Source organism: Hippocampus comes, unplaced genomic scaffold, assembly GCF_001891065.2.
Source record: "Hippocampus comes isolate QL1 unplaced genomic scaffold, H_comes_QL1_v1.1 scaffold174, whole genome shotgun sequence".
Taxonomy (NCBI): Eukaryota; Metazoa; Chordata; class Actinopteri; order Syngnathiformes; family Syngnathidae; genus Hippocampus; species Hippocampus comes.
Genome location: NW_017805983.1, coordinates 4,199,595 through 4,215,278, shown reverse-complemented (window position 1 = coordinate 4,215,278; position 15,684 = coordinate 4,199,595). Strand labels below are relative to the sequence as shown.

The 15,684-nt window shown below is 41.0% G+C and overlaps 1 protein-coding gene across 1 annotated transcript in view; it reads left to right on the top strand.

Moving 5' to 3' along the window:
- The first annotated feature begins 7,560 nt into the window (after positions 1-7,560).
- The window catches only part of tead3a (TEA domain family member 3 a), a 16,781-nt gene continuing 8,657 nt past the window's right edge, over positions 7,561-15,684 (top strand). Inside the window, exons 1-5 of the mRNA XM_019890664.1 lie at positions 7,561-7,579; positions 7,848-8,087; positions 12,053-12,117; positions 12,267-12,329; positions 12,444-12,506. Coding sequence (XP_019746223.1) covers positions 7,561-7,579; positions 7,848-8,087; positions 12,053-12,117; positions 12,267-12,329; positions 12,444-12,506 — 450 coding nt within the window. The remainder of the gene's footprint in view (positions 7,580-7,847; positions 8,088-12,052; positions 12,118-12,266; positions 12,330-12,443; positions 12,507-15,684) is intronic.

Sequence of the window (15,684 nt, the reverse complement as noted above, 5' to 3'; positions counted from 1 at the left end):
TAAAAGTTGTCAAAAATTACATGCCAATTAATCTACCATTCATGAAACCGGGATACCTGGAGAAAACCCACACAGGCACAGGGAGCGCATACAAACTCCACATAGGAAAGTCAGACCCCCCATTGGGGCAGATGTGCTAACCATTCGGCCGCTGTGTGTGTGTGTGTGTGTGTGTGTGTGTGTGTGTGGGCGTGGGTGTGTGTGCGCGCGGGTGTGGGCGTGGGTGCGGGTGCGGATGCGCACGCTACACAACTCTCAGGACCAAAGCTTCAAACTGAAAATGAATGACAGTACGTTAATATTTTTAGTATCAGTCATGTTATTTGTCTGTTTTCACAATATCGAGTGCTGAGTTCAGATTTTGACTTCTGTGGTCTGCACAACAAATGTTTTCAAAATTAAATTCCAGAAGATCTTAGATTATATTTCAATAATGAAACTCGTTGCTTTTATCAAAAATAAAAAAAAAACAATTGTTCCGTTGATATATTGTCGTGTTTTTCTTGTTTGATAAAACCCTTGCTTCTGGTCTCTCTGGGAGGCGAAGAAACTGTGATTCATAATTAGGAAGATGCTCCTCAAATAAAGTCATTGATTATCATGGAAGCGTATTGCTGCTTCACTGGGGAAAAACATGAAATTTATCATGTAAAAACATGACAGTTATGTAAAAATGTACTACTTATCACGTAAAAACTTGTCAATAACAGGCAATGTAAAAATACACTTAGATGTTTTTGTTCCATGCGTATGAGGAAATCTTCTGGAACACCGCAATTTCATAAAAAGCTCCGCAACTCTAGGTTTCGTGCCATATTGCATTCAGAAGCACCTGCCTTTGCGTCCTGGCGTGGATGGGACCGAGGTGGTGAGGACAACTTCGTCACATTTTGTACTTCCATGTTTTTACATGATAGGTTTCACGTTTTTACGTGATCATTTTCACATTTTTACATTATAAGTATCATGTTTTTTACATTAAAATGTGCATCTTTTTGCATCATAATTTCACTTTTTTATCTGATAATTTTCACATTCATACACAAGAATTATAACGTTTTACATGATAATTTTCAAAGTTTTACATAATAAATAACACGTTTTTACATGTTAAGTTTCATGTTTTTTTCCTGGTGTGGCAGCAATACGTTTCCGTAGATTATAGCAAGAAAAACATGTATTTCGAGAAATTCGAGGCTTGGAATACAGGTAGTAGTACATTCTGGTGTGAGGAAAAAAGCGAAATGTGCGCAAGGGGTTGTCTGACGTTTGGGAGGAGTTTGCTGTGCTGGGGCCAGCCAAACTTTTGTGTTTACGCGTGTCGGCTACGCCACGCCTCTGTTAGTACGTGCACGAAAGCGCTCTCATTTCACTGCAAACTCCTGCTCGCCAGAATCACCTTTGCTGTCAAATTCGTAGTTTTTGCATCTTGTTCTCGGCGAGTGGGTTCTTTTTGTAAGACGCGATCGCGGGCCAGCCAAGCGGCGGCAGAGCAGCTAAGCCGTCACAAGGTGAGAACTTGTGCCCAGCAAACTTTCTTTGTCTTTGTTGTACGCTGCAACTTTCAGGGCGCATCGCGCGTCGGCCGAAGGGCTCTTGCGAAGTTTTGGGATACTTGGCATATTTGGCACCGTTCTCGCCGGTGTTTTGATGATTCACAGCTTGGTGTGCGTGTGTTTTGGAGGGCTTGATTCGTGTTCTCCCGTCACCCCAACGACTCCCCCTCCCAAGCGTCTCCCAACTTTGCTTGACTTGCTTGCGGTATTATTAGCACACGAGCTAACCTCCTAGCATGCCCGCGCGTTAGCTGTCGCCTGTTTTGATTTATTCAATTTATTTAAAGCCGTCAAAAATAAATCCCGACAGCTTTTTACGTTTCTGTGATTACTCTTCTTTTTTGTTTAGCTGTTTTGAGCCTTCTACCCGCCTTTTCTAAACCAACTTAAAGCAATTAAATGTGCGTTTTTGTTTGTTTGGGGTTTTTTTTTTGCTAGCAAATGTGAGTCTAATTTGCAAAAGAAGTTTTCACCCTTCCGTAAAAGTTGCTTTCAGACTTGATTAATTTGCTCTATGCTCACTGCCTAGTTTGGCCGCCTGTTGTGCAACTCCAAAAGTCCCTGTGGATGCTCGTAAAAAGCACATGCAAAGCAAAGCCATGGATCCTTAATACTGGGGTGTTCTCATTCAAGCAAGAAGCTTGTTGTCACAGGAGTTGGTTTGCGTGGGTCTTGCCAGCGTTTGCTGAGCTCAGTGCTTTATTTAGCTCGGTGGCCGCTAGCCTGGATCCCCACTGCACTCAACACCTGACCTTTTGGCTACAGGGAACTACTCTATATAGTATCCCGACATTACAAGAAGCATCAAATTTATATTTTACTTAGCGCCCAATGCAAAGTATTTGCACCATTTAGACTCTTTCTAGGTCAAAATACACTCTTCTCTTTTCTGTTGCACTTTTTTTTACCTCTTAAGAATACACGAGTCCCAATTTTAGGTCCACCTCCATAATCGATTGAGATTTATTTAAATCTGGGCATTAAGAATCTCACAATTCGATTATTAAGGCTATGATTCGATATTTAACTGCTTTGCTTTTATATTGGATCAGTAAACTACATGTGTACATGTGTTGTCACCACATTTTGGGGGAACAAAACAGCTGTAAATAATTTGGACAACTTGTTTGTGCATGTGGAATACAAAGCTTAAAATAACATCTCTATATTTACTGCACCACTTTTAATCAACAATAAATGAACCTTTGAAATCGATTATCATATTACAATAAGTGATAATGAAAAATTTAATCTGAAGCATTTCATTTTTTCCAAGGGATAACTGATTGAATACGAGTAGCTCACTTTTTTATTTTCTCACTGCTTTTTTAAAGCAGCTTAATGACGCGTTAATTATGCATTCGCTATTCCGGTGGTTGGCTGACTACTGGTTGAGAAAATGCTTGATTAGGTATGCAGCAGAGCCTGCATTTTATCTGTAAATAATATCGCAGGCGGGCAGGTTAATTTATTTATGGCAGCCAAATTTGTGATCACAAGTTCACAGGAGGTTTATCGATACAGAGAATGTGCTGAATCAATCATCAATTGACCTGGGAAATGTTGCGATGCATCAATTTATTGATATTTCTGCTGTATAGTCATATTTTGCTTTTCACGCTTTTTGGCTGCATTTTTTTTAATGCTCAGGCAAGAGCATTTAGGCAAAAGTAGTCCTTAGATGCCATCTTGCAGCATCCAGAGGCAATCACACACTTTTTTCTGTGAAACCTACTCCAGTCATTCATTAAAAACTAACTCACATGTTCATGGTTTTTATGCATTTTCTGAAAAACGTTAAGAAGTGCCCCACACTGTGCGATGCATCCAAACCCCATTTAATACACGGACACTGCGACTTGAACTGCATGAGTATGTACTGTGTTCTGAGGCTCCCCGTTCATTGTTGTCCTGCACCACTTTTTAAAAAAGACAGACCGTCAATCGTGGAAGACACAGGTTTATTCAGAAAGAAGATGTGGATGAGAATGAAGAAGAAAATGTGGATATTATTGAAAAGCACTCCCATTCATTTGAATGCACCTGGCGTAGTACATACCACTAATGGGCATAGACCATCGCAGGGTGCAGCTAAGGAGAATATATATAGAGAGACAGAGAGACATATATTCTATATATATATATATATATATATATATAATATAGAATATATAGCTATATATATAATAGCTAAGGAAATTTCTAAGGCGACCAGTTTGGATGGCATTGGTGTATTTTGGGCCATTTCAACCGATGGAAAGATTTTTTTAAAGCCATTTTAAACTGTCATTTGATATTTTGCGCACTGATCTACCTTTGCCGGGGCACGATAGTTAAGATTAAGTTTTTAATGACATTTGTGCAGCGAGGGAGATGTCTGTGAAACACAGAGACATGATGTCACTGTTATGAAATGTTTGTAGTGCACCGACCGTAGTTTTATGTGATATGTTGCATTTCTTAGTTGCTGCGAAACTTAATGTTTGTTGTAAATTGTTAGGTTTGTAATGTGTTATAACTCCCAACCATGCCAGCAAAACACAAATAGACTGCAGAAATGTGCAATTTTCTCACATGACATGAGTGAAGTGATCTGAGGCAGCGTAGCACTCAGTGAACCCATCGCCAATGCGACATGCCACAATAATATTAAACGCCAACACAATGTGGCATGGTATTTGATTTAAATAGTGACAGTGACTAAAAAATATTTCTGTCAGGCAAATCTCATGCCCTTTTTCTCTGTACAGGAGCTTGATTACGTTACTTCGCATCTGTCTCATCCTGTCTTTCCCAATCGCTGTCAAGATTTTGACCAAATGCGGTCAAATTATTATTATTATTATTATTAATTTTTTTTTTGTCCATCTGGATCTTTCTTTGTCAGATAATTGTGAAGAATGGGCGGAGGTTTACAATGCTTTGGAATGGAGTTTTGTTTTTTTGGAGGGCCTGGGGGTACATTTTGCTCGATGTGTGCAGTAATGTGTGCAACACCAGTATGTGAGGATGACACAGTTAGGACATTTGTGGTCATTTGTTTTGCCCCAGTGCATGGGGATTTTAATGCTGAAAGCACATGTCAAAATGAAACAAAAGAAAAGCCAACCATAGTTTCATGTGATTATGTTGCATTACTTGTAAATCACTGGTTCTGTAATGCATTTACTAAGAACACTAACTGCAAAAGTCAAATAGGCTGAATAAACGTGTTGTTTTGTTCATATGGCGTGAGTGAAGTGATCTGAGGCAGCGTAACACTCAGCGAATCAATCGCCATGTGACATGCCACAGTAATATTTGACACCAACATAATGTGGCAACGTTTCTCTCTCTCTCTCTCTCTCTCTCTCTCTCTCTCTCTCTCTCTATATATATATATATATATATATATATATATATATATGAATATATATGAATATACATACACACACTCAGAGTCGAGTACTTTCATTATAAGTGCTGCTAAAATTAACACTGTCTTGTTATCAATGTCGTATGTTCAGTTAATGCGCTGTGCCCAGGACTCATGCTCATCATGCAGTAATATTAGTGCATGTACTCAAAGGGTTTCTGCAATACTATGATACTTGAACTTGCAATCCCTCAGTAAGTTAGTGAATGTGAATCTCAGTGCACTGAACGTTGCAGTGAACAAATCATTTGGCTAATCTGATTCAATGGCTGCAGCAAAAGAACCGCCAATCTCATCAGCAGCACAAACAAACCCGGAAGAAACAGCATCTTCCACTCAAAGACCTGTTACACAACAACTTTTAAGTCTGTCTCTCACGTATCCCTCCCCCTGTATATCACAATGTTCTTTAAGACTTTGCTCTCTCCGAACCATTTCGCTCTGGGTCTGCCTGATTTCCATGGCAACAGCACAGTCCTGTCACTAGTGATTGAAAATAGGAAAGCCCTGTGCCGAGAGTGTCCAACTAGCATACGCCGCAACAAGGGAAGCTGCGCGACCACACTGATCCTCTCTGGCTCGACTGTGGCGGGAAGCATGCTAGCCCCTCTCTGGAAAACATTACACTCCAGCCGGGGTTCTGTTGCAGATGTCTGTTCGTGTCTTTCAGCAGACTTGGAGCATCCTCAACAATAACACAAGAATGTGTAATTTCCTCATGTGGTCTGTGCACACAAGGGATCAGGCTTTTTTTTTTTTTTTTTTTTAATAAAGTTAACAAGAAGTCGATTTTAGCTCGTAACCAGGGCTGTTCATTCATCAAACAGACTAATCAAACCTGACATTAGAGCTGATTTTGACACCATGTCACCACTTATTGTGGAGTGAAACTCTGATTATCACCATAGAACTGCGACCAATAAAGCAGTAAAACCTCTACGTGTGCTCCGTTCCTGGCATCTTAGTAAAATATGGCCGAGGCCTGGTACACACTTAAAAATAATTGAAAGGGCTTTCTCCTGGTTTTGAGCCTTCCTGACTAAGGACAAACGCCAAATTATTAATTTTTTTCACCTATCTTGTGCTTTGAAGAGTGTTAAGCGTGAATTGATCACGATTATGGCATCTGAACTGGGTTGCGGCCAAAGCTGACTTGGCAACGGTGTAGCTGATATGTACCTGGGTAAAGAAGCCTACACAGACATATATACCGCTTATGCCTCCGCTGCGTTGATCAATTCCTGCTATAGAATTAAATGCCTCATCACGTCATCTTTGTTCCAGCAGGCGCATTCTGCATTGTTGTCGCTGTAGTCCTTGTTCCGCAAAGTAAAGGCGGCGACCAAAATTTGCCTTAAAATGCAAAGGAAACTACTTCCCATGGTCGAGCTGGATTACTATGGAAAAAATGATAAGCATATTTATTTTGATTGAGATTGGCGTCATGATTATTTAAGCAATTCCTGATTTATTTCAACTGCTCAAACTGAACTACTGAAAACTATCATCATTGCGTTGTCCATTCATCCATGCGCATTTAACACTATTCTTTGTCAAGGTCAAAATGACCTTGTATCATTTGGACTTCAAGCCTCTTGCATTTTCATTCTGCTACATCCACGCCTTTGATACCATCTTTATCATACTGTTATGTTCAAAAGTCTTGGGACTTAATCGTCCAGCCCTAACCTTTGCGGTCCAAGCCAATACCAGCTAGGGATGTAACGATCACGGCAAAATTACCACAATGTCGTCCTTGTCATGTGTTGTCATGTCACGATATTAAAAGTGCCACATCTTTTAAATAAGCCAGGTTATTTTACATTTGTGCAGTTCCAGCACCCCCTGATGGCTAATTTATTAGTGCAGTTTACTTTGAATTAGGTATGTTTTGGCCACCTACGTTTAAGACCCATTCTAATCGCCAGTTGGAGGGAAACTTAACACGTTCAAGTTCCTCCACAAATTGACTCAATTCACATTGTGTGCGTGTCTCAAGATGAAATGTTATCGAATACAGCGTTGTGAACTACGTGTATATAGACCATGATACTTTGCTCCGTTGAGCCAGTAGGAGCACTCGACAATAAAATGCCTGGCAAGTCCTATTTCTCTGTCACTGCTGTTATGTACAAAAACAGAGTAGTGTGCCCCATTCCCCCATATGATTTATTTATTTACAAAGTCGTGAGATTTTATAAGGTGTTTTGAGCTTTTGTTATATTGCCAACTTCCTCACAGTATCGTGATAATTATTGTATCATGAAGTTCATGTCACGATATCGTCTCGTAACGTTTGGATATCGTTACATCCCTAATAGCAGCCATAGTGACGCCATCCGACTTGAAGGGAAACTACAACACATTTTCAAAAAAAACGCGTGTGGTTGCGTGAGTATAAAGGTAAACTGTGCGCTGCATTACCGCTGTGATTTCCCATGCAATCGCTGCCCACGCGAGTATAAAGAAGCCTTAAGAATGCCATACTGCAAGTGCTATGCATTCATTTGACATGCCTTAAGCAATTACCTTTCTCCGTGTCGGTACATGAATAAAGGGGTGTGTCATTAGCAAAAAAAGTGCACGGCTATGTATGGAGACAACTATGGCAAGATAAGCTGTCTGAGTGAATGACTCACTTTTTAACACTGGGCAAATCATGTCTATGATTGACACACATGTCAATCACTCACTTGCCAATGACAATGAAAAGGTGGTGACGCATCATTAGGTACAAACGAAAAAAAGACAATTGAGTATGAATAAATTTATCTGATAATGTTATTCACATACAATTGTGGATTAGTTTATTAGAATGCAAAAATCATTAGAGCCCTCGATGAACGCCAATGTTTGAAATGTCCTGTGTTTTCAAGGTGTGGCTGGAGCCGTCATCATTGCGTCGGAGTGGAGTTGCCGTAGCAGCCCTGACGGGGCGCAGGAGGAGGGCGGTGGCGATGGAGATGGACTTGGTGACGGGGCAGACCGGGGCTTGGACGGCGACCCTGAAGGGGTGTGGAGTCCTGACATCGAGCAGAGCTTTCAGGAAGCTCTGGCCATCTACCCTCCTTGCGGCAGGAGGAAGATTATACTTTCAGATGAGGGCAAGATGTATGGTGAGGAAGAACAAATTACTCCGGTTTCCACTTTCTTTACAAATTACATTTGTTAAAACCTAAGTGAACATTGTTTATTCTTCATTTTTGATTTTATTGTGGCTGCAATGCATGATTTACGTTGGGCATTTTATTCCCACGATGCATGCGCAAGTCAATAACTGGTGGCATTTTAGGAAAATGCGACGTTTGTAGGATTGTGTATGCTCGTATGTTTGAACGTACGTGTATGATTGCGTGTATTTAAATACATTCGAACATACTCGCAAGTACATTATAACGGCTTTGCCAGTCAAAATATTTGTACTCCACATTGGCAGCTCCACGCTTCTGTGGTCCCTTATATGTGACAAATTCTAAAACTAATAAAATGAAACTAAAACGAAGCATTTAGGGAAAACACATTAAAACTAACTGAAGTCAAAAAAACAAAAATCAACCACAATGAAAACTAACTGGTGACTAACTAATGAAAAATCCAAACCCCTTTCTTAAAAATACCTGACATGATAGTAAGCTGGTGTTTTATCAACGTTGTAGTAACTCATTTATTTGAACCAGTATGAATCTCTTGTCTATTTATTTATTTATTTTAAGCAGAACGTGGAATTTAACAAAATCTCAGTGTAGCCAAAATGTGAAGACAAAAAGGTGTACAATGACCAAAGGTTATCATGACATAGATTGTAGATCAATGATTTCCTACTAAGGTCCGCAGTTAATTATCCAATTTATGGCATTTGTCTGAAAATGATTTGTTCATTTCAAATATATCTTTTACCCAGCGACATACAGTGAGAGGTAGAACAAAAAATGATCTTTCATTAGATGGCAAAAGCTACAGTAAACCTTTTAATTCACGTGTTGCCATTCATACAAGAGAGTAAGTCATGGCTTCCTGTGAGTATTTCGCCTCTGTGTTCAATTAAGCTGGCACAGATTTCACACATACATAGCATTCATCAATTTATGAGTTTATTCAGGTGAGATCCAAGATTTCATTCCTCAGGCCCACCCCTACCGCGACCCCACCATGGGGAAAGATTTATGTACCGAAGGTTCGTAATTTTAATCACTTCCCTTGCGTCTACCTTCATGCAGCCTCCTGTACACTTTCCATTTATATTATGCTACAGCAGTCACTACTAAGCAAACGTGAAAAAAAAGCTCGTCTCCTTTTGGAGAAAATGGCCAGCAAAGTGTGTGTCCTGTTTTGGGAATTGGAGATGACTGCTATGTGTCTGAGTCAGTCGCATTTCTTTGTTTTATTAAACAGTCTAAGCTGAAATGACTCAGCAGCACTACTTCCCAGAAGGAGAGACAGTGGTGATGATGTTGACAATGTCAGCGCATGCTTGCTTTGTCCTGGATTGGATCAGGTCTGTGAGGCTTGATTCGATCACCCTGGTCCCATTCCTCCTGAAATCTTATACAGTCCAACCTTGGTACAACGTACATTGAACATATCTGTCCGATATAACGGTAGTTCCTTTGAAACATTTCCAATAAAATGGCCGCCAACTATGATGGATAATACTGTATGAACATTTCTAGATGTAAAAACATAAACATGTAATATAGTATAAACATGTCAAGTACAGGCGGCCCGGTGATCCAGTGGTTAGCGCGTCGACCTCACAGTGCAGAGGCACCGGGTTGAATTCCAGCTCCGGCCTCCCTGCGTGGCCCGGGGAGAACATGCATGTTCTCCCCGGGCCTGCGTGGGTTTTCTCCAAGTAGTCCGGTTTCCTCCCACATTCCAAAAACATGCATGGCAGGCTGATTGAACGCTCCAAATTGTCCCTTGGTGTGAGTGTGAGCGCGGATGGTTGTTCGTCTCTGTGTGCCCTGCGATTGGCTGGCAACCGGTTCAGGGTGTCCCCCGCCTACTGCCCGAAGACAGCTAGGATAGGCTCCAGCACTCCCCGCGACCCTCGTGAGGATAAGTGGATGAATGAATGTCAAGTACAAATATGTGTAAACAGTATGAAGGAAAATGATTTTATAAGACATGAAGCAAACAACTGTAGCGTTCCTACTTCATCTCTGAAAACATTCAGTGAGCTAATGATAAGTACCTTCTCCAATTCAAGATGCGCCACGCCCGAAGACGATTACGATCATTTTTCATTCTGTTGGCCTCGAACTCTGCCGTGATTTTATTGCCATTACGGATGATTGTCAAAATTGTCGACGTTGCCAATTCATAGTCTCGACTGAGCATCGTCTGGGAGACTCCCTTTTGAAATTGAGAGACAATTTCAGCCTTCACAGCAATTTGCTTCCGTTTACCAGATATGCTTTCAGACCATGTGCGCAGGACAGCGCCGTGCCTCCGGAAATACAACAGTGTACGAGACGATCACTAGCCTTGCTTAGCAATGGAAGGGAATCCCGTGCTCCACATTTTGATCATAAGCAAGGTCGAGGCAGTTAGCTTCCCATGGTTCGTTGTAACGCAGGTCTTTTCACCATTTTGTGTGAACAATCTGGTCTTTATAATGAAGTTTACGTTATAAAGGTGTTCGTCATAAGCAAAATCGGCAAATGGAAAATGAATTATGTGGAATCGCGACTTTGACATGTGAACATTATAGGGGTCGAAATGTTGTCAACGGGGTCCGTTGAAAAGAGATTCAACTGTATTTGCCGCAGTGAGTACATAGATGAACAGCTGTTTGGATGTGGTTGGAATGGAGGGGGAAGACTGTGAGAGTAAGAGCTGACCAGGCAGTTTGTCCCAACCACATTTTGGAAGCCTATTAACTACGGTGACCTGCATTCTGGTTTTCCCCTCCCTTTTCGCTTCATCTCCCATGGCCATCCGCCAGCAACAATTACCAACTTTGACTTCAATTTAAGCAAGTCTGTCAAAGTCCCGCAGCAGTCTAAAATGAATCCTCCATATAGTTCAAACTATTTTTACTGTCATGTTCATAATTGGTCTTCATTTCAAGTTTACTTTGACACGCAAATTGACACGCAAAAGTTTTTCGTCGGTGCAAAAGAATTCTCAGTTGAATGTTGTTTAAAGAAAAGCTGATGCAACACGGTGGTAAACATGAGCCTGTCCCAACTTTTGGGGAAAATGTAGAAGACATAAAATTCAAAGTTTCAAAGCGAGCCTTGTGAGAATAAGTGTGTGTGTGTGTGTGTGTGTGTGTGTGTGTGTGTGTGTGTGTGTGTGTGTGTGTGTGTGTGTTTCTATTTTATTTTAGAGACAGAGAGAGGTTGAACTTGATTTGCAAACCATTTCATTTGAATTGGATTTGTACTGTATATTATTTCTTGGCATATGTCGTACCTTGAATGATTTTTTTTGTATTGTGGCTTGGGAAGATGACATTAATTCCTGTAAACCTACTGCATAAACTGAACACAAACCGGGTGGACTGTGGATCCCAAAAATGCAGACTCAAATAAACTGCGTGATACAAATATTTATTTGTAGAAAAACGAAGGACCGATGAAAACTGAACAGAAATCGCTGGCGACAAAAAGCAAGGAAAACCAAATATAAACAAAAAGCGCTTGCAAACGGCAAGGTAAATTTAACAACCGAAAGTGCACAAAATGAAATCCAAACACGCGAAACTTAAATATAGTCCAAAATGACTTGACAACAAAATCCAGCAGAAAAAGAGCATCTATGAACGTGGGCATAAAGTCTAGAAAATATCACTTGAGCAGAAAAAGCGAGCAAGGTCAATAATCCAAATGAGACAAAGCCGCTTGGCAGTCCTGAAATACATGGCGAGGCTTGACTGGAAACAAGACACAGGTGCGCCGCTAAAAAGGAAGGCCCTCCACTCCAGCTGGTGCTGAAACAAAAAAAAAAAAAAAAACACACACACATAGAGCAAAACTGTGACATAAACAAATGGTTTCCGTTTGACAATATTTGTCATTAAACAATGAGTTATTTGGAGTCCCATTGTGATGTCATTTCTCTTTTTCACTTGTAGGTCGAAATGAGCTAATAGCTCGCTATATTAAGCTACGGACAGGAAAGACACGCACACGCAAACAGGTACGCATACCTTGGCGGTTACAATGCAACCTTTGAGTGATCTTTCATTTTCATTTGGCATCTAACACTATTAAAAAAAAAAAAAAAAAAAGTAAATCCTCCTTGTAAAAATGTTATCCGTCTCTCCTAATGTTAACCCTGGCCAATAGGTGTCTAGTCACATTCAGGTTCTGGCCCGCAAGAGGGTGCGTGAATACCAGGCGAGCATCAAGGTGGGCGCCCGCCGGATAAAAGTCATCCCTCTGAGCTTATCTTCTGTCTTCTTTCTCTTTTCCTCTTCTTCCTGTCCTCTCTGCTGCCTTCCGAACTTGACAATCCGCCTTCAGGTCTCTAGTCACCTGCAGGTCTTGGCCAAACGAAAGTCTCGTGAGATTCACTCAAAGCTGAAGGTACACGCTCTGTGTCACTGCGATGCTTCCTGGTCTGCCCTGTACACCAACCCAATCCGCATTAACCCTCTCAATGAGCCCAGGCTCACTGGCATGCCTTTATGTCATATCATAACCTTCTTTGCTACTTTTAACTTGAATACGTTTCTAAATATACCAATAAGGGACTAAAGGTAGTGCATGATTGGGCCTTTTGGACTTTGAATACCAACCCTGATTAGAGCTTTGACATTGATAGCAATCAATGGACCTCTTATGTTAAGAAAAGTGGGTTCCATACTTTGATGTACTGTTATTCAGTATGTTCTGTGTTTGTCCATTAACAGCTGAGCAAGGCTGAGTTAATCTTGGGTCGGTTAAGTTTATCAGGTCAGCTTAATTATGTCTTGGAGTTTCCTGCTTGTTTTCTTTCCACTCTCTCAAGGCTTCACTTTGAATGAATGTTGGTGTTTCGAGGTCTGTGTTGGATATTTTTTGTTTGTTTCAGTGTGTGTGTGTGTGTGTGTGTGTGTGTGTGTGTGTGTGTGCGCGCGCGCGCGCGTGCGTGCGTATGTGTGTGTTAAGAAACGCTACTCACGAAAAGTTAGGAATATTTGGCTTTTATGAAATTTATGGAAAATGTAAAAAATATATATCACACTAACGGTGATATCATGACAGTGGGACATTGAAGTTGCATGCACTGGTGATTTCCTCATCTCAAACAATTAATTGAAACAAAAGTTAACAACAATGGTGGGTACGCCACAACAAAAAAATTAAACGTCTCAATAACTCGTCATGTGCCCTTGAGCATCAATTACAGCTTGACGACGACGTCTCGTGCTGTTCACAAGTTGACTTATTGTCTGCTGAGGCATGGTATCCTGCAGCCCTCAGGTCATTGAGGTTCTGGGGTGCAGAGTTTCGAGCCTCTTTATGGCGAATCAGCTGATTCCACAGGTGTTCAAGAGGATTCAGGTCTGAAGAAAGCACAGGCCATTCCATTTAAGTTACAGCAGTCTCCAGCAGCCGTTGCCTGATGATGCAGCCTTGATGAGCTGGAGCATTGTCATCCATGAAGATGGAATTAGGCCCATGTAGGGGCACAATCACTGGCTGAAAAATTGTTATTCAGGTTGTATGGGCTTGTCACTAAGTGTACGATGGTTCTCTACCGACTGGACACACCTGCTAACACAACACCGCTACCATCAAAACCTCAACTTACATGCCCTATTCTTTTCTTTTGGCCACTCAAACTAACTGTTTGCCTGAATGTGAACAGTGCATCGCCATACAGCGCCTAGGCATTTTGCCGAATAACTCTTAACAGTGGCAAAGAGCACTTAACGGGACAATCAACAATGCAGTGCAATGGCTGACTGGTACTCTGCATTCTTTAAATGACCGTTACTCGCCACAGCTTGCCGAACAAAAGCATTTTCGCAGTCAAGCGTGTTGCTTTGGGTCTAACTATGAATCTGGGTGGGTTCCTCAACTCAACTCAACTGTATTTATACGTAAAAAAAAAAAAACCTAACGAAAGTATGCTTGAAATAATTTTAGCTCTAAGTATTATAGAGGTAAGATCGGGCCGCCCGAGCCCGAGCCCGACCCGACCCGGGGGCCTTAAAATGTCAATCATTGCCTCGGGTTCGGGTCGGGTTGGGCTTCTCTCTCGCTGACTTTTTTTTTTTTTTCTTTTTTTCGAGGCCGTCAATAGTTTTGGCCACGAGAGACCGTGGTTCGCACAACAGAAGTCGCCTCATCACATCACGTAGTGTACTAAACTCTTGCAATGACAATTCAAAGAACTCCTTCCTGTCTCTGTCTATGATCCACCATCATTATTCTTTTTTGTCTCTCTGCCTCTCTCTCTTATTTCTTAAGGACGTACTGCTTTGATGATTTACGGCCCATTTTTCAACCCGTCAAAATGACGGACGGCCTTAAATTTTCCCCGTCCACTCTTAAAAAAAATCCGTCAAATGATAGAAAATTGTCGGTTAATGTAACCTCTTCAGAAACAGAAATATAAAAGATGTAAATGTTTATACAGTCTTGTTTAACTTAGATTTTGTTACAAAAGGCAGGCTTTGTTATCAGATATCACCCCTCCTCCTCCCGAGTCCTCACAAATAAAATATGAAATGTCGGGTTTGCTTCGGGCTCGGGCCTGCAAATCAAGCTAAGTGATCGGGCTCGGGCCGGGTCGGGCTTAAATACCCTCGGGCCGGTTCGGGTCTGGCTCGATTTTTTTCGGACCGATCTTATCTCTAAAGTATTACTCAAAAGATGGTGGCCAAGTATGTCACTCTTGACCTTTAAGTCCACCTGGATAGGTGTGAATGCATTTTAAGCTTGTCCTGAAATTTCACCCAAAAGCCAAATATCCCAGTGCTGTCAAACGATTAACATATTTAATCATGATTAAAAACGCAACTGTCATAATTAACTCATAATTAATCGCAATTAATCACTTTTTTATCATTTCTAAATTTCTTTTATATCTTTTTGTCCTTTTTTTTCCCATTTTAATGCTCTCATCTACATGGAATCATGAATCAGTTTTCTATGTGCAAAATGCAAATATTTACTGAAACAACAATTTCGATTTTCAATTTTACATGAACATTTTTCACTTGGAGCAGTTATTCACACATAATCTCTCACACAATATTACTGTCCACCAACAACAGTGAAAAAAATATTTAACAGCTCCTTTAACAGCTCTTTTTAGGGAATCAAAACAGAGCAATATAAAATTATAAAGTGTACATCTAAGGTAAACTAGTACTCAGCCTACAGTGGATTTAAGCCATGGTTGCATACTTCGTTTTTTTTCAAGTTTGCTTTGAACACAGCAGTCAGACTATGTGGATTCTGTTTGTCCATCTTGCGCGGAAGTCTCTGTTTTTTTGTGTAGACATCATTTCGGATGACTAGACTTGGTTCGAAGCACAACACTGGAGACGTTTTCTTATTTTCAGTGTGGTCGCTACCACTGCACCACTGAACTCTCAACGTGCTTCAGCGCACTGTCACTGTCAGACGAACACAGGGAAGCTCCACCACCTTTATTTATATGGACACGGAACACGGTAACCTTCCACACAAAATAGTTCCAAACAAGTAACAATCGTGTCAGTGGCATACATCGTACTCAACAGGCTACCTGCTCTTTATTCACCAGAGG